The sequence below is a fragment of the Chelonoidis abingdonii genome, chromosome 16, assembly GCF_003597395.2.
Source record: "Chelonoidis abingdonii isolate Lonesome George chromosome 16, CheloAbing_2.0, whole genome shotgun sequence".
Lineage (NCBI taxonomy): Eukaryota > Metazoa > Chordata > Testudines > Testudinidae > Chelonoidis > Chelonoidis abingdonii.
In genome coordinates, this window is record NC_133784.1 from 8669661 (window position 1) to 8694106 (window position 24446).

At 46.9% G+C, this 24446-nt stretch overlaps 1 protein-coding gene across 1 annotated transcript; it reads left to right on the forward strand.

Annotated features, from left to right (window-relative positions):
* The first annotated feature begins 223 nt into the window (after positions 1-223).
* Positions 224-23309, forward strand: CXCL12 (C-X-C motif chemokine ligand 12). The gene is made up of 4 exons (XM_032766656.2): positions 224-335; positions 8262-8379; positions 11586-11672; positions 19682-23309. The coding sequence occupies exons 1-4, from the start codon at positions 275-277 to the stop codon at positions 19695-19697; spliced, it is 282 nt and encodes a 93-aa protein (XP_032622547.1). The 5' UTR covers positions 224-274; the 3' UTR covers positions 19698-23309.
* Positions 23310-24446: the final 1137 nt, after the last annotated feature.

Consider the following 24446-nt stretch of genomic DNA (forward strand, 5'->3'; position numbering starts at 1 on the left):
TCTGGGGTCCCCGGGCTCCGCAGCTAGCTCCGATCCCGGCCTCGCCGGGCGCAGGCTGCGAGCGACTGGCTGTCTGGTTGGGTTCCAGCAATAGGAGCAAAGGAAGGATGTAATAACATGCCACGGGCAATAAATCATCGCTGGCTACCCCCCTCCCCCTCGCCCCTCATCGCCGCCCCCCTCTATAGAGGGGAGGGGACCAGGCATTTCAGCAGAGCTCAGCCGGCAGCAGCAGCCTCCGGATTTTCACTCCCAGCTCGCCCCCTTCGCCAGCATGGACGGGAAAGCCCTGGCACTGCTCACTTGTCTGCTGCTCTCCCTCTCTCTCTCGGAGGGTAAGTGCGATGGCTCCACTCCAGCCCCCCGGGTCGCGGCGGCCTTTCCCCCCAGTGCATTGCAGCCGTCTGCCCAGGCACTGTGGGGCTGGAGCTGAGATCGGGGCACGGGCCGGGCGGGAGGGGCACTCTCAGCCCACGGGAAGGACTTTGCAGAAGTCCCGGCCCACTTGCAACTCGTTTCCCCGGCGTCTGGGGGGTGCGTGTCTGTGGGGCTGGCCGGTCCCCAGCGACTGCTGAGCCGAGGTTTCCCTTGGAAAGGAGAAACCAGCAACGCGGCGGTTGGGAGCGATCCCCACGGGCGGATCTCGCCACGGCTGGGACTTGGCGTCCGCCGCCCGTGGGCATTTGCTCGCGTGTCCTTGCCCAGCGGTGTCTAGTTCTGTGCAAAGCTCTCTGGCCCGGCCAGTCCCCAGCCCCTCCGTGCGCCTTCTGTCTCCCGTGCGCCGCAGCGACCTCTAAGCAGGGACCGGTAGCCCCGGCAGGGCTCGGGGAACTGGGGTGGCAGTGGGGCTATCTGCTCGGGCAGGCTGCCGAGGGGGTTCTGGGTGCAAAGCGAGAGCCGCCCTAGCTGTGTTTGTAATTACACAACACCGACACCTTGTCCTCCAGCTAGCGGAGCGCAGCTCCAGGCTACCCCTCAGAAGCTGCGGAGCTCTGGGTCTGCTCCCAGCCAGCCCCGGGCGGCCACTTCTCCGTGGGACTCCTTCCCCTGGAGCAGGGGGACCAAACCTCCCTCCTCCGGACAGCAGCGAGAGAAAAAAGAAAATGACTCGGCGCTTGGCCGCTCCAGGCCGGGCAGCTGGCGGCCGCCCGGATCTGCTGTGGGTTGGATCTTGCGGGCTAGTAGGGGCTGGTATGCGCTGCCAGCCTGGGTGCGCGCGGCTGAGCTGGGGCAGCTGGAGGGTGGCACGTGTGTTGAGTGTGTCTGGGTCTGGATGTGTCTCTGGGTCTGCTGATTGGGGGTGGGGGTGTCTTGTGGCGCTCCGGAGAGCCCTGAGACCCGGGCCCCTGCGAACCTGTGTTGATCTCGGTGCCCGAGATCAGACGCGGTTAGGTAGCAAATGCGAACTAATCGCTGCTGAGTTCATGGGACGTTTTCCATGACAAAAGCCCTCCTAGAAATAGCCCCTGCCCTTGGGAAACAAGCGAAACACCGGCCTCCTTGATACCCCCACCCCCAACAAACTGCACCGCTCCCCTGGCTTGTGGGGAGCTGGTCCTTCGAGCGATCAGATCCTTTCGGAAACAAACCCGCGAATGTTTGTATGGGGAGAGGAGAACTCCCGAGCGCAATCGCGGCAGGTATCTCTTTGTGCACGATACGTCGGGAATGTGCTTTTTACAAAATCTGTCTGGCGTGCAAATGAATCCGATGTATAAAGATAACACCCTACCCGGGAAAATTCGGATTCTCTTAACTGAGCATCAGGGGCGTTTAGAGACTGGCTGATCAACGTTTTGGAGGCGCGAAATTGTATTTAAGAAGGAGAAAATGTAAACACAGGCTGGGTCAAATGTAGATGTATAAAATCAATCCCCGTCTCCCCAGGGCAGAACGTGAAGGGAGTTTTTGCTCACTGTGCATTATTAGCCTTTGCTACCCCATGGGATCTCTCTCTAGATCAGGAGTAGGCAACCTATGGCACTTGCGCCAAAGGCGGCACAAGAGCTGATTTTCAGTGGCACTAACTCTGCCCAGGTCCTGGCCACTGGTCCGGCGGGCTCTGTATTTTAATTTAATTAAAACCTTATTTACTTTACATACAGCAATAGTTTAGTTATATATTATAGACCTATAGAAAGAGACCTAAAAATGTTACAATGTATTACTGGCACCTGAAACCTTAAATTAGTGAATAAATGAAGACTTGGCACAACACTTCTGAAAGGTTACCGACCCCTGTTCTAGGTAAACCGATTGCTGATCACACGCGCGTTTCCCACTCCTTTGGCCATGAAGTCCCTTCTCTAGGCTGGGAGATATTCCAGCAAGTGGCTCCTTGTAACTTGCATGATCCCTGCCCAAGGTCTCCCTGCAGGAATTCACCCCATCGGTTTCCTCCAGGGAACTAGAAAGAAAACCCACAGGGAGGCTGGAGATTTCGCTGTGTTAGTGTCACTCCCAAGTTATTGAGAGCGTGCCCGATCCTGTTGCCTCCAATGGCAAAAATCCCACTGCCTCGAAGGGTGCAGGATTGGGCCCTAGCTGCCCCTGGATTCGCTTACATGTGCGTGCCCCCCTCTGTTTAGGCAGTGGGAGGCAGAGATTTTAGCTCTCCCGCTATTTCACCTCTCTTGCCCCCAACCTCAATCGGGACTGTAACTCCTGGGCAGATGGCAACTGGCTGCAGCCTGGGTAAACTCAGCACGGGGTGGTGACTATCTGACCCCATTGCACTGTTCCTGTGGGCATGGCTTCACAGTGGCACAGCCCTGCCTACAGTCCAGCTGCCCTGGCTGCGGTGGGCTCCTGCAGCCCCTTGGCCCCTGGCACACCTGGGTGGGGAGGAGGGGATGCTGCTTTCCTTTAGGGGCCTCGCTGCTCCAGCAGCAGCTCCAGGCAGGCTCCTTGCAGGGGCTGAGTTCTCCGGGTGACTCACAGTTTGTGGGTTTAGAGACTAAGGGGTGTGTGTGTGTGTCAGGAATTGTATGAATAAATAAAGGAAACACTGAGCTAGGAGCAGACCTTCAACCCCCAATCTCACTTTATTAAAAGTGGAGCAATTTCATCATGATGTGAAACTGCTGAATACAGCAATATTCAACAACCCCCCCCTCCAACCCTCTATGCAGGAATGATGTCCCAAGCCCCCAGGACCAGCAGGAGCCCAGGGAAACACTTGTGAGTCGTGCTGGTGGGAAAGGGGGGGGGGAGAAATGCGTGATAAAGGAGTCTCAGGGACTCCTCCTTGCAATGGAAGTGGAAGATGATTGCCCCCTCCACATTCAGCCTGCCACGGTGGCTTTCTTGGTTGGTTTCTGATCTGTGGTGGAAAGCTAGCTACATTAGTCAGTGCCCTGGTAAAATAGCCCCTTTGGGTTAACCCCTGCTATCCTTACCCAGGCAAAACTCCCCATCATCCATTGCCTAAGCAGACATGGTGGGCTCAGCTGGTGCTGTTTTCTTCCTCTACACAGTGGTGTGTTTGTAGGGCAGGATACATAACGTGTCAGGGCTTGGCTACATGGGGAAATGATAGACTCAGGTGGGAATTTAAACTGCTGTAACCCTCTGTGGACACACTCATTCCAGTATAAGAGGCCTTTTTGGGGATGTTATCTTCTACCTGTTTGGAAGGAATTTAAGCCAAAGGGGGAAGAGCCACCCTATCCTGAAATAAAAATATCCACATGGAGGGCTAGATGGGTTTAACTATATGTGTGTGATTGTGCTGGTGTAACTGGTACAGCTGTCCCATGTAGACAAGCCTTTGGCTTTCCTGCTGTAAAAACACAGTGGAGTGGAGGCTCTGTTTTACTGCAGGATAAGCCAGGTGCGGCCAGCCCCAGGGGTATTATCCTGGACTCACCTGGCCACCTACGGGCCTTGCCTCCGCTCAGGATTTTACAGGGAGATAACAAGGGATGGAGCTGAAAGGGGTAAATTCCAGCCTCAGTGGGACCCGCACCAGCTCTGATCTGCTAGCGGGCTTAGAACAGAGGTGCCCTAATGATGGGCTCAGTGGCTTGTGCTGCTCCACCTCCATCCTGCTTTTAGCCTACTAGTTGGATCAGAGCAGATATGGGGGCGGGGAGTTACACCTCCAGCTCCAGCTGGAGAGGCACCCTGTGGGTCAGAGCCCGGTGCTGGGGTTCTACTGAGATCACTGAAGCACTGTAGCTATCCTGGTAAAATGCTACCTGCCTCAGTGATCACCTGGGAGAGACCTGCCTTCTTCTCAGTGGAGACATAGCCCTAGCGTGTGTCCGTCTGACCTGGGGAGGGGAAGCTCTGGGGAAGTCATTGCCTCCCTAGGCTGGAGCACTAAAAAGGCAGCTGCAAGCAGAGGTCCCCTGGCTTCCCAGGGCTGACGCTGAGAGCTGACCTGATGCACATGCTGCCCACTCCCCGGTGCGCTGCTCACTGTAATGAGATACTGCCTGTACAGCCTCACTTTGATATATATGTTCCTTGGGTTATAAAATCACTAGTCAGTAGATAGTCATGTCTAGCCCAGGAGAATGCCCCGATTCACTCTATGGGACAAACGCTATGGATACTGGCCAACAGTCCTTACACACCCGCCTCCATGGTCGTTATGCACAGCCCAGATTCTGACCACCAGAGTAAAACTGGAAGATTCTGTTGAGGTCAGTGGTTACTCTGCGTTTCTTCCCTGCAACTGCAATTGCTCTGCAGTGGGGATCAGACACTGGCTCACACAATCTTTCATAAAGGTTGCTGGTGATAAGGATTTTCCTGTAATTTCCTTCTTGAAGGAATAGTGCATCCCCCAGCATTGTGCCCCAGGGTATGTTTGAGCGTAACTAGAGACGAACATTAGTCAGTGTCTAGTGTTTGGAGATCAGGTGCAGTTTTACTGGCTGCCTCTTTTTTGACCTTCCCAGACAGCAGTTTAAGGAGCTTGCAACTTGCGCGGGATTCAAAGTCCCTTTCTGTTCCATAGCCTTTGAGGGCAGCTTTGTTTGGGTACTGGGCTCTGCTCTGTAGCAAAACAAACAGAGACGTGGAAGGCAACACTGGATCCAAAACTCCTTCAGGCGCTGCGCTGGGGAATTTGGATCTGAACCCAGATCCTGCGCCAAATTTCATTGATCAGCTTCCCTCAAAGAGCTCACAACCAGCAACTGAACAACTGTCCAATGGGAAACGGTTTGAAATCTTATGAAAGTCCCAAGGTGAGTCCTGCAGGCCCCAGAGAAGCTGCCCCCGACTCTATTATAGTGTGCAGACGTTTCAGGAAGGAGTCACAATTTCAGCTGTGTACACACTAGAGGCTGGATAATGCAGTCCCTCCAGACCTCAGTGGGGACTCAGCCTGGGGACAGAGGTCAGGATCAGCCCCAAGAGTGAGCCGAGCTGTCCTGCATACCCATCTGCTCCAGAATTTTAAGCTCAGGGCCTAGATATGGTCCTATTCTCATTGAAGTTGATGGCAAACTACCCATTGATTTTAAGCAGTATGGAATCGGGACATGTAGCACATGGAATGACTCATGACTGGGTGTCCTGAACGGCTGTGATTGTGGGTACGTCTGCACTACAGGTTTATTCCGATTTTAAATAAACCGGTTTTGTAAAACAGATTGTATAAAGTCGAATGCACGCGGCCACACAAAGCACAATAATTCGGTGGTGTGTGTCCATGTACCAAGGCTACCGTTGATTTCTGGAGCGTTGCACTGTGGGTAGCTATCCCTTAGCTATCCCATAGTTCCCGCAGTTGCCCCTGCCCATTGGAATTCTGGGTTGACATCCCAATGCATGATGGTGCAAAAACAGTGTCGCGGGTGATTCTGGGTAAATGTTGTCACTCATTCTTTCCTCCATGAAAGCAACGGCAGACAATCATTTCGTGCCCTTTTCCCCTGGATTGCCCTGGCAGATGCCATAGCATGGCAACCATGGAGCCCGTTTTGCCTTTTGTCACTGTCACCTTGTGTGTACTGGATGCCGCTGACAGAGGCGGTACTGGAGCGCTACACAGCAGCATTCATTTGCCTTTGAAAGGTAGCAGAGACGGTTACCAGTTGTTCTGTACCATCTGCTGTGCCATTGTAAATTGGCAATGAGATGACAGTTATCAGTCATTCTGTACCGTCTGCTGCTGTCAGGGGTACTCCTGGCTGACCTTCGCTGAGGTCGGCCGGGGGCGCAAAGACAAAAATGGGAATGACCCCCAGGGTCATTCCCTCCTTTATGTTGTATTCTAAAGATAAGTCAGTCTGCCTAAAATATGGGAAGTGTATAGAAAGTGTATCAGAGACGAGAGCTAGCGCTCCGTGTCAGGATCCACAACATGATGGCTGCATTTGCCATTCTAGAGGTGTTCCGGCGAACAACTTCCACCGTTGCTTCCTCTCCGTCAACCCTTCTGGAGGTCCATGCAGGGTTCCCCATTTGTGTGATGAAGTAATTAAAGAATTGCAGAATAAGCAAGGCACTGACTTTTTTGTGAGATAAATGAGGGGGAGGCAGCTCCAGCTGCATATTGATGTCCAGCAGACATTAAGAGGTGAGGGGAGAGGGCGCGATCCCGCTGCGATGATGATCCAGGCAGTAGAACTCTTTGCTTTAGATATGAAAGGGGCGCGGGGTGATGGACGCTCAGCCCCTAGTTGGCTATTATTGAGGACGGTTACGAGCCAGTTCTGTACCATTGCGGGAATGGACGGAGTCTTCCTATTTTACCTTGGTTGCCCCCGCTGACCTCACCTGAGGCAGCAGGAGACTCGGTGATGAGAGGACAGTTACCGTTCTTACTGCACGTGTCCATCTGCCCCAGGGAAGGGGGGAGAGGATGCTGCTGTTCAGTGCCCAGCGACCGTTTTCTACCAGCAGCATTGCAGTAGACATACAGTGACTTTGAAATCAACAAACGATTTTTTCCCTTTTCTTGCACGGGGGGTGGGGAGTAAATTGATGAGTACCCTGAACCACCGGACAACGTGTTGACCCTACAGACATTGGGAGCTCAGCAGAATGCAAATGCTTTTCGAGAGGGGTGACGGGGACTGTGGATAGTGAAGTCCTCCTCCTTCTCGACGAGCGTGCATTTGATTCTTTGGCTTTCCGTTGCTTTCACAACAGCACTGTGCTTGGCTTGCATCATAGCTGGATTTTTTCAAAGCTTGGCATTCGTCTTCTGTAATGAGCTCTGATAGACAGATTTGTCTCAAACTATATCAGATTCTTGTACTGTTCTACATCTGGAGCACTTTTGATTGGTGCTCCTGCCACGATAGATCAAGCTCGCTGGCAACAGGAAAATGCAATATCAAACGTTCATGGGCTTTTCTGTCAAGCCTGGCCAGTCATCGAGTCACATTCTTTCCAGAGCGGTCAATGTGCCTGTGGATACGCGGAGCCATACGTGCCGATTTGCGCCACACAACCTAATCCGGACATGGCAATACCTTTCCGCGCTACTCCTCTCGTCGGGGAGGAGTACAGAAACCAGTTTAAAGAGCCCTTTATATTGATATAAAGGGCCTCGTTGTGTGGACGGGTACAGCTTTAAATTGGTTTAACGCTGCTAAAATCGGTTTAAACGCCTAGTGTAGACCAGGTCTGTGTCATGTGCAGGAAGATCAGAAGGCTCCGAATCCACACTGTTGATGCCCTGTCTCCCGCTGCAGAGTGCCTACTCTGGGAGCAGCCCCCTGCCAGCAGGCACTCGGCATTGGGAGTGCAGGCCAGGCCATACAACAGGACGCTGGGAAAGCTCCCAAAGGCCCTGGCATACGCTGCTTCAGATCAGTTCCCAGCCAGGAGCTTGCACCTGAGCAGAGCCCCTTGTTTTGATTTGGACTCCTTGGAATTCCTGGCTTTCTGCTGCCTACCTTCTAATCTGGCCTCAGGTCAAAATCATTTAGCAAGAATAACAGAGCAGACAAGTGCCTCACTCTTCTATCCTTTATCTCATCTAATTACCAGCAGCAACTCAGGACAATTGAGTAGCTCCTTATTCTAATCTCTTCTCCATTTCTTAGGGTCCAGTTTCTCACCCCTTCCTTTGTCTTCTAAAATCACAAGCAGCAGGATTAGAAGGCCCCGACGGGAACGGGAGAGGGTTTTGACACGCTGCTCCAAGGCCACAGCTGTTCCATGGCTCTCTTCATCTATATGTTTCCTTCATGTCTCTCTAGGAGAGAAACTGTAAGTGCCACTGGGCTGCAGGTTGGCACCACCGCCAAGAAGGAACGAGTAATGTGTGTCCTCTCTATTTCTGCATCCCACAGAGAAACCCGTCGGCCTGACCTACCGATGCCCCTGCAGGTTCTATGAGAGCAATGTGGCTAAAGCCAACATCAAGCACCTCAAAATCCTGACCACCCCGAATTGCTCGCTGCAGATTGTGTAAGTCTCTGGGTGCTTTTTAAGGCTTTCCTTGGCCTCAGACAGTAAGCTGGGCAAGGAAGGGAGCTGAAGGATTTTGTCAACCTCTGTAAAAGGTGCCGCAGCCTCTATGCACTGCCCCAGCCTGGGTTTGAATTTGCATGGGGCCCAGCGCCTTCTGCAAGGTATGGAGCAGAGCAAGTAGAACAGTTTCAGTCAGCACAATTTCCTCGGCGGAAAATGGCTTTTTCACAGTTTTCAGAAAAAAAGAATTCATTTTTATTGATGAGGGTAGGGGCATTTTCAGGAAAAAAAACAATGGGAATTTGAAAGTTTTCATCAAAAATCCCAAATCCAAAAAAGAACAAAGACAAATTTTGACTCTAAAAACATAAACAAAAAAAATAATAATTTTTGTTGAAAATTTTCATGGGGAAAAAATCATTTCTCCAGCAGCCCTGGTGCTGAATAGCCTCAACTCTTGTGGGAGGCGTGATTATCAGGTCTTATCCTCTGTGCTCAGTTCCTGCTACTGTCAACAGATCTGCCATGGATCTAGATCTCTGTATGGCCTTTTAAATTGCACCATCAGAGCTATAAAAAACTCTCCATTATTGCATGCCAAAAACCTATGAGGTTTCATGTGATTTCTCAAAAATCCACATATTTAGTCAGATTCATTTTCAAGTAAAAATATATATATTTTAAAAAATATTCTACCCACACCATTTCCTGCATGTGCCCTGCCTTTCATTTTGGTGGAGGACAATGGACAATTCAGTCCAAACTGAGAAATAATTTTCTCTTCCTGAAAATGGCATAAACATGATGTGTTGTGTGTTTCGCCAGCTCTGATTGCTACTTGATGGAATGGAGAGGCATGCATCTAAACAGCTAAAGTACATGGATTTGTGCTCTTCTGGGAATGCCTAATACACATCGTGAGAGTCAAGAGAAACCCACTGGGAAGGCTTTGAGGGGATTTGGAATGATCTGAAGTAGTTTAAACATAATGACAGAAATTTGAGATTTGATGCGATATGCATTTTTCTCTTGATTAACATGAGAGCGAAGTAATTAGAGATGGCAAAGACCATGACGTATTGAAATGAAAAAAACCTGTTTTCTCTCCCCCTGACATGGGCTGAATATGTTTATTGTTTGCAGTGTATTTTAGTGTCTACAGAACAGATGATCCAACCCCCTCCTCCCACTTGTTTAAAATTTGACATAAAAGAGATGTACCCGAAATGGAACCCTAAATTCAAACGCCACAGAATGTCGGGAAATTCTGGCCCTTGGACCCAACAGAAATTAAAAAACAAAACAAGTGCTAACTTCTAAAAATCCCATTTTAGCAGATTGTATCCAAACACTGAATTCAGTTGCTATGTGGCATGATGTGTTCTGGATGGTGGATCTGAGGACTTTAAATAAGTAATCAAAGCTGTTTGCTTTGAAATCCATCATTTTTTAGGACTGAAACATCTAATTGGAACCCCATATTATGGATTTATGGAGTGATCCTGTGGGTTTTTTTCCCCAAGCCAAATTCTCTTTGAAGTCAAGCAAATTGTATAGAAGCTGGTCTTTATCTTTAAATACTCTGTGCATGGAGAGTGGTTGTTTGTGCTTTCAGTTTGTTACGCTCCCGTATTAAGGCCAATTCTGCAGTTCCCATGTGAAGACAGTGAGTCTGACTTTGCTGAATTTGGTTTACACTGGCATAAGGGATTTACACTGATTTACACTGGCATAAGTGAGATCAAAACCAGGCCCAATGGAAACCCTATTGGCGGAGGGACTGCAGGATCGGGTCCACAGCAGTACGACCAGAACATGAGTATTTGCATGATTGCAGAACTAGTAACATTTCAGATCCCCCTGCTTCTTTTATTGGCTTCCTTTTTATTAGACATTAAAGGCTCAGTCTTGCAGGTGTGGAGCACTTTGGCTTCAATCCAAGATAGCTAAGCAGGTGCTTTACTTAAGCAGCTAAGCAGTCTGACCCAGGTCAATGAGACTTGGGTGCTTCAAGTTAAGCGTGTGCTTAAGTGCTTTGTTGGATCAAGGCCAAAGTGCTCAGTATCAGGCAGGATTGCATCCGTAATGAAGACCAGAATTTGGCCTGTCTATGTCAATGCATAGTAAGAGGTGGTAATTCCTTTACAACATATTGCCAGCGCTGTTAGTGTGGCATTGATGGGCCTGATCCTGCAAGATGCTGTGCAACTCCTGCAGATGCCAGGTGCCCTCAACTCCCACCATGCTCAGCTGGAGGTGAGGGACCTCAGCACTCAGAACAGGTACTTAGCACTTTGAAGGATCAGTGCCTGGCTTTACAGAGCTTTAAACGTTCTGGATAAAGTGCTATTTGTTTCCCATTGAACCCAGAAGCCAGTGACAGATGACTATCCAGGGGCTGGGAGATGGAGTTTAGTTCAGATAAGCATCCAGAAGATTGGATCTTTATCTGTAACGTATGTAATCTAAACCTCCTGAGTCTGTAAATCTGCGCTGGAAATTTCATGAGAACAGGCTTTCTCAAGAGATTTCTGGAACTTCCATTTCCGGGGCTGATTGGAAAACACATGACAGACTGTTCCTCTCTGGCAACTTAGCCTTTCCAGTTCTTTCCCTGTCTGGAGACCGGAAGTGCAAACCCCTATGAGAATTAAAAAAAAAAAAAAAGAGAGAAGAACCTTTTGGATCCTCTCGAAAGTCCAGTTGGTTTCTTTTCTAAAACCGGGTGAAAGTTCAGAGTTGGGCTGAGCATCAGGCAATGTTCAGAGGTGTTTATTAATTAATCTGTTGCACAGACTGTGTATGCTCATCAGTTCTTTCCAAATGAAATGCACCTCACACATGCCTGGCACTGACAGCAATGCGGATGCTAATAATAAAATCCGAAGAATCAATTTATTTCCTCATTGACACCCATGAAACCCAACAGCTGCCAACAAATGAGATTCAGATGAGGGGCTGAATTATGCTAGCCCTTAAACTGGTGTAAATCCAGAGCACTTCCCATGAAGTTAGTGAGGTTACCCCAGTCTCACCCTTGTGAAGCTGAGAGCAGAATTTGACATCTGGTGTAAGCTTGTGCAGTTCCATTGTCTTCACTAGAAGTGTGCAGGCAGGATGGAGGGCAGACTTCGGCCCAGGAGGCCTTTTGTGCAATGATATCCCTTGTCTTCACACCACAAATCTTCTCTTTCTTTTGACAGTGCAAGGCTGAAGAACAACAGTAAGCAAGTGTGCATTGATCCCAAGTTAAAGTGGATTCAGGAATATCTGGAAAAAGCTTTAAACAAGTAAGGCAAGAAACATACGGACTTACAGATAACACACCTGAGAACTTAAAGGGTAGGATGTTTAGGGCTGGCTTTAATCATGTGGACCAAGTACTCAGTGAAATCAGGCATTGCTATGAAGATGGGTCTGAGTTTACCCAGTATATATTAAAACTGTGGCTTACAGTATTTTTTATACTTTATATTAAGAGATTTGTCAGTATTTGAGGCAAGAGGTATCCTAGCACATCAAAAATGGGCTTCCCTCTTTCTAAAAGAGCAGTTCTCCCAAGGAAAATGCTTCCTTTATTCCCTTCCCCTACACAGTCCACAATTATCTCAGAGTCTTTGTTAGTAAAGTATCTCTGGAGCTCCTTCTCCTCTTTGTGCTGGGAGTCTGTGTGCACCGGCAGCTGAGGGCTAGTGGGGGTTGGCAGGCAGAAATCATGCCTTTGCCATTAAAATTTGCCAAGTCAACATCCATTGCTAACAAACCTTCTCCATTCCTGCCAGATGGTGTTCAGCCACACCTGGCTCATTAGCCGGCCTGTTTTTCCTCATGACATTGCAATGGGGCTCTCCTGCTCAGGGTCCCACACCAGTCAGCCTGGCTCATTAGAATCCAGGTCAATTGGCTGCTGTTGTGAGTGAGCGCAGAACAGAGACTGTCAGTCATTTCTGTGCAAACAGGTCTTTGCAGCCTGCCTCAGATGGGAAATGAATCAAGGGAAGAGGGGAGGGAGCTCCTTGCTTGGAAAGGGCTCTGCCAAAGGACCAGGCAGCAGTGGCTTTTGGAGCAGCGAGGCCCCCTGTGCACACAGAACCCTTCACCCCTTTCTGCACCTCATTCAGCCATGCTGAATCCTACCCCAGCTGCTGCTTTTTTCTCTGTGTGAGGCAGGGCTGGAATCCAGACATTTGCAGAGGGGAAGAGACACCTCAAGGAGGGAGGGGTCAGGGGCATCAGAGAGGAAAAAGAGGTGGGGTAGGCTGGTGCATTGCTGACACTCCATCCTCTGCTTTTCTGAAGCACTTTCAGGAGCCAGGGGGAAGAATTCTTCCAGGCAGGGGACTTCTCAATAGCCAGGGATGGGGACATCCTCCCCCAGACTCAGTCAAATCCCTTTGGGACTGGGGTGAGGCTACAGAGAGTGGGGCGCATGGAAACCACTATGCAAATCACTAGCGATTCCAGCCCTGCCCTGCTCTCTGCCTTCCTTTGCCCCCGGTGTGCTATCCCGTTGTCTTTGGGACAACTCTAGTCCATGTGGACAGAGCTTGTCTGCACTGGAGTGGCACTGGAGTTCGGCACAGGTGATGCTAAGAGCAGAATGTGGCCTTTCACATACAGGTAGCTCCTCCTGCTGTCAAGCGGTGTTGTGCTTCATTAAGGGCCAAGTTCAGCATGGTACTCAAGCATCTGTCTAATTTGGAATGTGTGAGTAGCCCCTTAAAGACAGACAAGAGCTTAAGTACCTTGCTGAACCTGCAGAGTAACGGCCCTGGGTCACCTTCTGCTCTCACATCAGCGGAGACCTGGGCCTGCTCCATTGAGAACAAAGGGCCTGATTCTGGTCTCAGGTCTGATTCTGATCTTACTTACCCTACTGTAATCCTGAAGCTGCTCTCTTGAATTCAGTAGATTTACTCCAGATTTACACCAGGGTAACAGATGAGAATTTGGTTCAGTTAAAGCATATGTTTGTGTCCCCTAAGCCTACAATTCTGGCATGATCTTCATGTTCCCATCAGAAATGCTGGCACCCATGAAATTTCCATGCTCCAAGATCATCCATAGATGATCTGGTCTCTCTCTGGGGCATGTTTTTGATATATTTTAGTGCACAGCTTTGACTTTTTCAATTACATGTATTTCAGAATATATTTATAGTTCATTAAACAAGTCATATATTTGAATTGGAGCTATGCAGACGTTGGTAGTTCAAAAACTGATATCCCTCTAAACTACTAACGGCTTGTAAAATAAACAATTATAGATCTATAAATGTTAATGTAACGTATCAATTTCAATAAGCCATATATTATATTTTTTCACTTGTATTGAAATTGTATCAAATGTGACATTACCCTCTATGCACCAGCAATAAAAATGGCTAATTGTTTCATGATACAGCCCCCCAACTGTATGTGGGAATTTATTTTTCTGGAAAAAAATTAATACATTTTATAGAAGGGTTTCTTGCAAATTGCTTAAAATTTACTTTGTTTTCTTATGTGTCAAGCTTACTCTATGCCGGTGCTTAAATGCTTAGGTCTCTTCCATGCTATGATCCTGCAGCTATGGGGGACGGAAGGTGTTTCGAATACAGTAGTCTAATATTTGATTTGAAAAATGAATGGGTTTGATTTGCTAGTGAATATCAAGGATGGTTTTCAGTAGAAAAGCATTTTGCTCACTAATTCTGCTTACCCTTTATTACTGCTTTATACTCATTGCACCTTCCTGTAATATACACAATTATGTGACATCAGTAGAATATATTAACATTAGGGCTGTCAAGCGATTAAAAAAATTAATCACGATTAATTGCACTCTTAAATATTTATTTAAATATTTTTGGATGTTTTCTGTATTTTCAAATATATTGATTTCAATTACAACACAGAATACAAAGTGTACAATTCTCACTTTATATTTTTTTTTGATTACAGGTATTTACACTGTAAAAAAACAAAAGAAATAATATTTTTCAATTCACTTAATAGAAATACTGTGGTGCAATCTCTTTATCATGAAAGTTGAACCTAGAAATGTAGAATTATGTACAAAAATAACTGCATTCAAAAATAAAATAATGTAAAATTTTAGAGCCTGCAAGTCCACTCTGTCCTACTTCTTGTTCAGCCAGTGGCTCAGAGAAACAAGTTTGGTTACAATTTGCAAGAGATAATGCTGCCCGCTTCTTGTCTACAATGTCACCTAAAAGTGAGAACAGGCATTCTCATGGCACTGTTGTAGCTGGCATCACAAGATATTTATGTGCCAGATGTGCTAAAGATTCATATATCCCTTCATGCTTCAGCCACCATTCTAGGGAACATGTGTCCATGCTGGTGACGGGTTCTGCTGGATAGCAATACAAAGCAGTGTGGACCGAAGCGTGTTCATTTTCGTTATCTGAGTCAGATGCCATGAGGTTGATTTTCTTTTTTGGTGGTTCGTGTTCTGTAGTTTCTGCATCAGAGTGTTGTTCCACACCCCGTCCCAATCAGATTTTGGAAGGCACTTCAGATTCTTAAACCTTAGGTCGAGTGCTGTAGCTATCTTTAGAAATCTCACATTGGTACCTTCTTTGCGTTTTATCAAATCTGCAGTGAAACTATTCTTAAAATGAACAACATGTGCTGGGTCACCATCTGAGACAGCTATAACATGAAATATATGGCAGAATGTGATTAAAACACAGAGCAGGAGACATACAATTGTCTCCCAAGGTGTTCAGTCACAAATTTAATTAGCACATTATTTTTTTTAACTAGTGTCATCAGCATGGAAGCATGTCCTCTGGAATGTTGTCCGAAGCATGGAAGAGGCATACAAATGTTTAGCATACCTGGCATGTAAACACTTTGCAACGCTAGCTACAAAAGTGCCATGCAAATATCTGTTCTCACTTTCTGGTGACATCGTAAATAAGAAGCGGGAAGTATTATCTCCTGTAAATGTAAACAAACTTGTTTGTCCTAGAGATTGGCTGAACAAGAAAAGGACTGAGTGGACTTGTAGGCTCGGACATTTTACATTGTTTTGTTTTTAAGTGCAGTTATGTAACAAACAAACAAAAATCTACATTTGTAAGTTGCTCTTTCATGACAAAGAGATTGCATTATTGTACTTGTATCAGGTGAGTTGAAAAATACTATTTCTTTTGTTTATCATTTTTACAGTGCAAATATTTGTAATAAAACATAATATACATTTTGATTTCGATTACAAAACAGAATACAAGATATATATGAAAATGTAGAAAACCATCCAAAACATTTAATACATTTCAATTAGTATTCTATTGTTTAACAATGCAATTAATTGACAGCCGTAATTAACATTATTGGGAATTGGGAGCTCAGAACTTCTATCTGGCTTTAAAGACTACTGCGTAACCATGCTAGTCGATATTATTAATCTCACATCCATTTTGACTGGCACAGGGCAAGTTAGATCTTTCTTGAAATTGCTAACTACCCATAATTCCCTTCACTTAATAACTTACAGCCCAACCCTGATAATCCTCCTTCCTCACTCTAGTACAAATTTTAAAATGGGGCCCTTTAGGAGTTACCAGATCCAAGAAGAAAGAGAGGTCAGAGTATGCACCTTGCCCATCCATCTAGCATTAGCGTAGCCCAGACTCCAACTCTTCCTTATGCCTCAGATGTTGGAGCTTGCTAAGCTCAGCTGGCTTCTCTGGCATAAACAGGAAAGCTGGTAAGTCTGGAAGGGAAAGGAAAGTAAAATAGAAAAAGATTCCCCTTGAGTCTTCTGGGGGAAATAAGGAAACTTCTAACTCTTCAGTGGTCGGCTGCAATCTTAGTTCTAGCACTTGTCAATCAATTAGTGGTAGCTCTTCTTCCTTTGTAAATAATGACTAAGGATAAAAAGTCAGGGTCCATATCTCCTGATGTTCTGCAAAGCCCTTCTAGTGTTTGTGTCACATGCTGGGCCTTTGCTGCCGCCTTTCAGTGAGACCACGGGCAAGCCACTGATGGCCTGATCCTCAGCTGTGCTGAGTGCCCACAGATCATTGACTTCAGCAGGCACTGTGCATGGGAAGTTAGATGACTGAGCTACCCATGCCTCAGTTTCCCCAGGGGTAATATGGGGGTAATGATGCTTCTCAGCCTCCTAGGTGTGTTGGGAGACTCACGCTACATCTCTGCTGCATGCTGCTTTCAGTGGTGCATAGTGTACGCACTTGTGTAGCCCCCTAGCCTGGGTTTAAGTAGCAGTACAGCTGGGAGGCCAGCTTAGGTGAGTAGCATACCGACACGCTGCAGGCTGTAGAACATACGTGAGTACATACCCTGCACAGCTCTCTACAAGCCGTGCCTTCTTGTCTACACTGCTGTTTTTAGCAGCATCATATCCTACTACCTTCCAGCTGCTGGAGTCTTCCTCTGCTGCAGGAAAAGACTCCTGTCAGGGAGAGGCTCAGCCTTTCCCCATTGACTGCTCTAGCCTTTCACGGGCACATGTAGCTACACGCTGGGGCGTGGACGCAGTCTGCTTTTCACTGCAGCATGCAGCTGCACGTACCCTACACACTGCCGAACGAGGTGTGTAGTGTAGCCAGCCCCATTAATTGGTACTTGTACATTGCTTTGAGATCCTTATTTGCCAGACGCTGTAGAAATATTCTGATGGGGATTATTTAGTATGTGGAAATGGCTTATCACTGGGACACTTTGGGCCTGGTTCTGGTTTACACTAAGGCTCCTTTACACCACTGTGGCAATGAGGGCCGAGAAGTGGGTGTTACTGTAATTTATATCCACTTGAAGGCCACTTAACCTTGCCAGAGTGGTGTAAAGGGGTCTTGGTGTCAATGCAAATCAGTCCCTTTGTATCTGGCCAATTTCTATGGCTGTCTCTCTCTATTTTTCTTTGGAGTTAGACCACTTCCTGACCCTTATAAAATAAATAGCAGCACCAAGAGACACATGGCCCAGTTCGACTCCATGGTTTGTGCCAGTTCCCAGAGGGCAAGGATGGCCCTTGGGTAGGGTGTTAGTCTGGGAGAGACCCAGGTTCAATTCCTGCTTCATCGTAGCCTTCCTCTGTGACCTTGTGCAAGTCGCTGAGTCTGTATGCCCTGCCTAATGGGGATGAGAGCACTGCCCTGCTTGTCAGCGGGGTTGCAAGGGTACATACAGTAAAAGATTGTCAGGGTCTCAGAAATTATGGTAATGTTGGGGCAGGTCAGTGGTGTTACGCCAGGGATCAGGTTGGGCCAACAGCCTTGATTTTAGAGACTGTCAGAGCATGGTCGAAAAGGACTCATTTTCACACCCTTAAAATGGCCTTGTTGCATTTACACTGATTAGAGTCATGCATTTTCTTCAGTTCAAAAACTGCTTAAAGAACCCAGCTTGAAAGTCACAAGGCGGATTTGTCTGACTATTCCCCACTCTGTCCTGGGTGCTAAGAAAGGCCTGTGCATGCTGTGTATTAGCATCTGCTTATGATAGCACTTGCCAGCAGGAGGAGGTGGGGATTTCACGCTATTAAAAAGAGACTCACCTTTATGTAATGTCATATTCTAAAAACACAGGCCCTTTGTTGATGAAATAATAGAGTGAGCCTCCAATGGGCACTCACACAGTATGGACTTGCTAATTAACACTGCACAAAAAGATGTGAAATATCATATTTCAGCTTTGTTATTTAAAAAATGCAAAACCTTTTAATGTCCTATAGTGTGTTTCATCCCACTTAAAACATCCAGCAGAGGAAAATACCTAGTGCTTCACCAATGCTTCGTATTTCCAACCCCTCCTATGGACATTAGCTGCTTCATTCCCGGAATAAGTGTGGAGGTCGTTAGGTGGAGAAAGTATTATCATCCCATTTCACAGGTGGGGAAGCTGAGGCACACTGAGCCCTGCAGTAAGCCAGAATTGGAGGCACGCTAAGGATTCAGCTGCTTGTGGTTCCCTGTGTTGAGCTTAGTTTTGTCCTTTTGATAACTAAGTGACAGAGATAAATAACAAGCAACATCTGTAGATATGTTGTTGATGTTTTAAATGAGAAAAGCAGAATGTAGGTGTGCAGTGCAGACTGTTACATTGGCCATCATTTCTGGGTATTAAGGAAAGCCACCTGTTTTCTTGGGACTATTAGATTAGACTGAGTGATTAGGTACATTTTGGCAGAGGATTGTACATGTTGTGATGCAGATAGGCAACATTCTCCTCTCCCTTGTGGATGGGGGATCTTGGCTCCCATATTTTGTTCTCTCCGCATGCACAGACCTGAGATCTCCTGTGCTAGGGAGAGCAGGGTATGGGACTTAAGATCTTCTGTGTCTTTCTGAGAGAAGAAAATTGCTTAACTTTTAGTAACTGTCATGGTTCAAACGAGTGTCCGAGGCTACTGATTGCGGCGAGTTGAGAGCAGCTCTTGTCACTGAGGCTCATCACACACAGGCTGATCTGCTCAGATGGGTAACAGCAAGGGACAGAATGTGCTTCTGCACAGCTGGCTGGGGTAGCGTTGGGTCTGAAGCTTTTTTAATAGCCTGATATTAACCCACAGCCATTTGCAAAGCTGATTCTCCTCAGACGCACCAAAGAAAGGGCACAGTGAGCTCCTGGGATCTGAGGGACCAGGCTGGAACAGACCGCCTCTGCTTGAGCAAATGACCCCAAGCAAATGGTCACTCCCAGCTAACTCCAGGGGAAGGCAGACACCTGCCTGCCATCCACTCTGACATCCAAGGGGAGCTAAACAGAGCAGGGCTTGGCCTGTCCCCTTTCAGAGCTAGATTCCGCCCAGTGGCTCAGAGATGAGCGAATGGTGATGTACGTCCGTGCAGCACAAGAGGAGCGTGGCTTGGCTGTACTGCCTTTGCTCCTTGCTCTCTGCACCATCCCCCTTTGCAGAGCTGTCCTAGTTCCTTGCATTTTGCTCCCTGGGCCAGTTCTGATCATGTTTTAACCCCATACTATCCTCACTTCCCCCATTCGTTTTTGCTGGATCTCTGTGCGCAGCAGTGTTCCTTGCTCAGGCTTCAAGGTCCAGAATGAGCCTCCTAGCCAGCCCTTCTCCTGCTTAGCGCTGGACACTTTACTAACTATGATCAGCATTACCTGCAAAAATAACCACCAATGCTGGGCTCAGGCTTCAGGGCCCCAAGAGCTCCTCCTTCAGGCACCATGCAGCCGAACTGCCTTTGCGTTTGTCTTGACACACAATGTAGTGGCAACCCTTATGTGACTAGGCCTGATAACTAAGCTCTTTTCCACTGAAAGAAACCTTAATAGTATTTCACTTTGTTCTTCATCAACAGGAGGTTCAAGATGTAAGAGGCAAGCATTGTAAGCCGTCTACAGGATTTCTTACTGTAGGACCCAGAGAGCAGATAACCAGTATTAGGGAATGAAAGCATTTCACTGTTATCATGCAGCACAAAGGCAAGGCTTCATGCATTTCCAAAGGCTTTTCTCTTCTTTTTTTGCACAAATTGGCTTGCTTTCACAATACAATTTTATGGAGTAATGTGTTTGTTTTTTTAAAAAACAATCTTTTTGTAGTTTGGTTTATCATCTAGCACTGGTGGCAGCGATGAATTTAGACTAACCCTACAGTATAATATTGTTTTCCTTGCCTGTATTATTTAGCAATCGCTGTTAAGTTCATGCCAGCATCCAAGAGTTTTTACCTAGCAGGACATGAGCTGTGAGGTGCAATTCGATCATGTAATTCCTATGTTCCTATGCTCCCAATGACTCAGCATAAAAAGCAATGCATTTTCCCATTCCTGTAACCAGAGCTTGTCTGCAGCCCTATCTGAGACAGGACACAGGGCAGGAGAGTAACACTGGGGCTGGCCCAAGTCTGCACAGCAGAGTGTGATTTTGCGAGTGTGCGTGCGGGCAAATGTTTCCAGTTCCCAGGCGGAGATGCCTCTGTCTGCCAGTGAAACGAACTAGTGTCCAGAGCTCTATTTGCAACAAGGTATCACTCAGGAGACACGTGCCACCTCCGGCAACCCTGCAGGCCTGTTATTTCTTCCTCTTGATTCCCAGCTCTGTAACCACGTATAAGGATGTATGAAATAGGAAATGTAGAGGAAAGGTATTTCAGCAACGGGGCAGTCTCTTTGTTATACTGTGCATTGAGAAATGGGGAAAATTCCGAGCAGCAAAATATCTGTGTGATACCCAACATTGTGTATTCGGTGGGGTTTCTTCAGAAGGAATCTTTTCCTTTATGTGGAGCTTGTATTCTGGGCATGCAAGGGCTACTATTCTAAGCACTCTGTTCTGTTGCAAGTAACTTACATGCGAAAGGACTGTTCTTTCTGTCCCAGGGAGGTCTTATTTTCCACTTTGGTCACTGTGGCAAACTAAGTGTTCTCCTCCCTACAGGATGTGCTTCTGTGGGCACCATGTCGCCCATCAGCTTTGATGCAGAAACCACTGAAAACAGTGCATGTGATTTGGCCCATTGTTTTTTTCCTACGCTGTTGGTGCTTTCATGTCTTGTGCACCCTCTTTTGTAGGCATTTGGGGAGTAGGGAACCAGCACCACTGACATCAGTCCACTGACATCAATGGCAGTTTTACAGCTGATTTCAACTGGAGCAAGGTCAGACCCTCTGTCATTTGTGTAAAGGCAAAAAGAGCTTCCGTGACCAAGAAAACCATAGACCAGTGCATCTTCCATATTGTGTGTTTTGTCACCTAAGGGCCAGATTCCCTACTGATATAGGTGTCTGCAGTTGCCAGTGACTTGGCTGGAAAGTATATTCCTGCATCAGAGGTAGGAGTCACTCCCAGGTTTTTAAAGAAGCCCTGGAGAAAGTGCCTACAAATTTCTATTCTAACACAGAATGATAATCTGCTGGACAGTGACTCCTCACTCATGTTGTCTGAACTGGGCACCAGCTCAGATCCTGCTCCCATTGAAGCCAGTTTAGACTGAAATCTCGCTCTCTGACTGGGTGCATTTGCCACAACAGCGGCCCTTTAAAACCCAAAACCATGTTCTGCCTTCCATGGCGAACCCCTTTAAACAGCCCTTAGTGTGAGGACTGACTTCCTGGGTGACAGAGCCAACCTCAGCGGGTCAGTGCTCAGAGCACTGCATTTGGTCTCCCTGTGTCAGCCATCATAACTGCTGCCACCTTAGTGTAGACAGGCAAAGCCACTGTAAGCCATGCATGGCACTGGTGCAATTCCACCTGCTGGAGACAAAAACAGTCAGCAAGGCTGGTGCAGCAGCACCGATCACACTGATGGAAGGGCACTGGTCACTTGAGGTACATCTACACTACCCGCCGGATTGGCAGGTAGAGATCAATCTATCAGGGATCAATTTATCATGCGTAGTGTAGACGCGATAAATCGATCCCCGATCACTCTGCCGTGGACTGCTGAACTCCAGCTCAGTGAGAGGTGGAAGCGGAGTTGACGGGGGAGGACGCGAGGTAAGTCGAATTAAGATACGTTGACTTCAGCTATGCTATTCTCGTAGCTGAAGTTGCGTATCTTAGGTCGATCCCTCCCCCTAGCGTAGACGAGGCCTTGGAGGGCTGTCCTAGTCACGTAGGGAAGTAGATGCTTTGTGGGAGAAGGGAACATTAATGACCTATTTTATGGGCTATGGGCAAGTGACTCACTGGGATCTCTGAGGGTTCTGTTGTTTGCTCTATAGTATTTGCATCAGAAGTGTTAATCAGGAAACAGAAATGACAGACAGGCAATTTACACTAGAGAAATCAATCCCTGTACAATTGAAAGCTTCTTGCACTAATACTTGAATTGTGCTCCACTTCTAGCTAACCCCTAGTCCTGCCATGAGTGCAGGGGACTGGACTAAATGACCTCTCGAGGTCCTTTCCAGGCCTATGATTCTATAATTTTATGATTCCTGTGGCCCCCTGCGATGTTAGCAAGTGGCAGTGCATTGGTTTCATAAATCTGGTTCCACGGACATGAATCCGTGGTAAGTTTTGCTTTCTACATTTGGCTGTTGACCAAAGACAAATTCAGGGGAAGGAAGCAGGGGCATACAGGAGTAATGCCCTGGCTGTCTACACGTGAATGTGAAGAGGAAGAAAAAAAAATAACACTGAAACAGTGCCAAAAGAGCAATTTCCACAAATGTGAAATGTTCACGAGTGACTATTTTCTAAGTGACAGCCATAGAATCCCAGGTTTAAAGATCACAAAGGAAAGAAAATGTGATATTGATCACTGTGCCAATACTCCTGTTTATATGAGCTTTACAACTGTAGTAGATTTAGATGTTGATGTCTTATCTGAGTCCTGCTTGAGAAAGCGTGAAGGGTGAATTTTCAATGTGTTATTAACTGGTGTGGTATTTGAGCAAGGGTGACTGTGGTTGGTCTTTTCCAACGGAGGCTGTATTCCGAGTTGAATGTACACATTTGATTGAATATGCAGTTCTTATATAATTTCTTGTTGCTATTTTGCCTTTATTGGGATCTTGACGATCCCCTCTTCTCTGAAAACTTGTACTGATCTATGTCCATTACAGCATATAGGCACTTGTCAGTGCTCATATCCAAAATACAAACTTAACCTTTACCACCATCCAGTCACATAATAGCCTTGTTTGCAAATCCAGATCTTCACTGAACCCAGAGAAGAAGGCATCTACATCACCATGGAAGGGCTGCATGCATCCTCCAACCTCTGATCATTGAGAAATCAGTGTTGTAAGAATGTGGCAAATACTGTATTTTGTATTGTTATTGAGGAAAAAAAACACTTCCCAGATAATGTGAAAAAGTTTTTCTGAAAGGCAGCTTTATGGAGATATTATATACATTTGTGCTTTTTAAAATAATTCCTTTTCATACAGTATTTTGAAAATAAACACTTTTTATATCTATATCATGTCTTTTGGTAACGGTGTATGCACTTATAACTTTCTTAATAAAATTTGTACCCAAATGAAATTTGCATTTGTTTCAAATTAGTAAATGGTATGTTTTTCCCCCGCACACAAACAGTCAGAAGGGCATTTACATTGGTTCTTTTTTGTTCTGTTAATTTCCCAGTCTCAAATTAAGTTTCCCTGAGCTCACTCAGACTCAGACTGAACTCAACATGAGATGGCTGCCTGACTCTGCAGACAGCAGAATGCTGAGAGATTTTAAAGCGTCATTATTCTTCTGGATCTGCACTTCTCTAAGGTGTGGGGAGTTTAGATCTGGGGCTAGGCCCCTCTCAATCCAGGTCCCTTTACTTTTATTCATTCACAGGATGTTTAAAAGAACAACAAACATATACAGGCAAATTATTCTCTGCCTAGGAAACATGTTGTCTAATGTCAGGGTGCCAGATACAGGACATGCTATCAGCACATGGGAGTGCCAAAGGCCAGGACAACATTCACTGCTCTCTGGACATGGAGGTAATGCCTGCTGTTCCAATGGAGTCAGTTAAGGCATCAAAATCAATGTCTCCACACACCCAGTGTCTCCTGGCAGTGCCGCTGTGTGGACTGGACAGGGAGGGATTTGTCTTGCAATGTAGGCAAGGATTTTTAAAGAGCCTTGAGGGAGTTAGGCACACAACTCCCTTGGGCCCCTTTGAAAATCCTAGCTCCTACCACCTACTGCTGTACGTATGGGCGGGATGTAAGCTGCCAGCTGGATACACCTGGACTGGGTGCACCGCAGAGTCACGATGAGCCTTCTGCAGGTGAATTCACTGAGAGTGCTGTAGGCTTGGTCCAGCTCCCAAGCTGTGTACCAGTAAATTCCCATAGAGTGAGTCCTGTTCCACAAGTCAGCTGTGCGTGGAATCCTGTTTGTAGTGATGGGAGCGCTGGCAGAGTTGAGCTTGTAGGATCAGACTTGGGGAGACACTGGGTGAAATCCTATCTCCAGCCAAGTCAACCGGAGATTTGCCATTGACTTCAGTGCAGTCAGGGTTGTAACAGCTAATCTAGACCCCCATCATATTGTATGTATAGTTGGGATTATGTTTTCCAATGAGCGATACTTTGCAATTATCAACACTGAATTTCATCTGCCATTTTGTTGCCCAGTCACCCAGTTTTGTGAGATCCCTTTGGAA

Bases quoted from the DNA above. Each gene is read 5' to 3' on its own strand.
- CXCL12 (XM_032766656.2), top strand. From the start codon at position 275: ATGGACGGGAAAGCCCTGGCACTGCTCACTTGTCTGCTGCTCTCCCTC. The intron at 336-8,261 runs GTAAGTGCGATG...TGCATCCCACAG, and splicing joins CTCCCTCTCTCTCTCGGAGG to AGAAACCCGTCGGCCTGACC. The intron at 8,380-11,585 runs GTAAGTCTCTGG...TTCTTTTGACAG, and splicing joins AATTGCTCGCTGCAGATTGT to TGCAAGGCTGAAGAACAACA.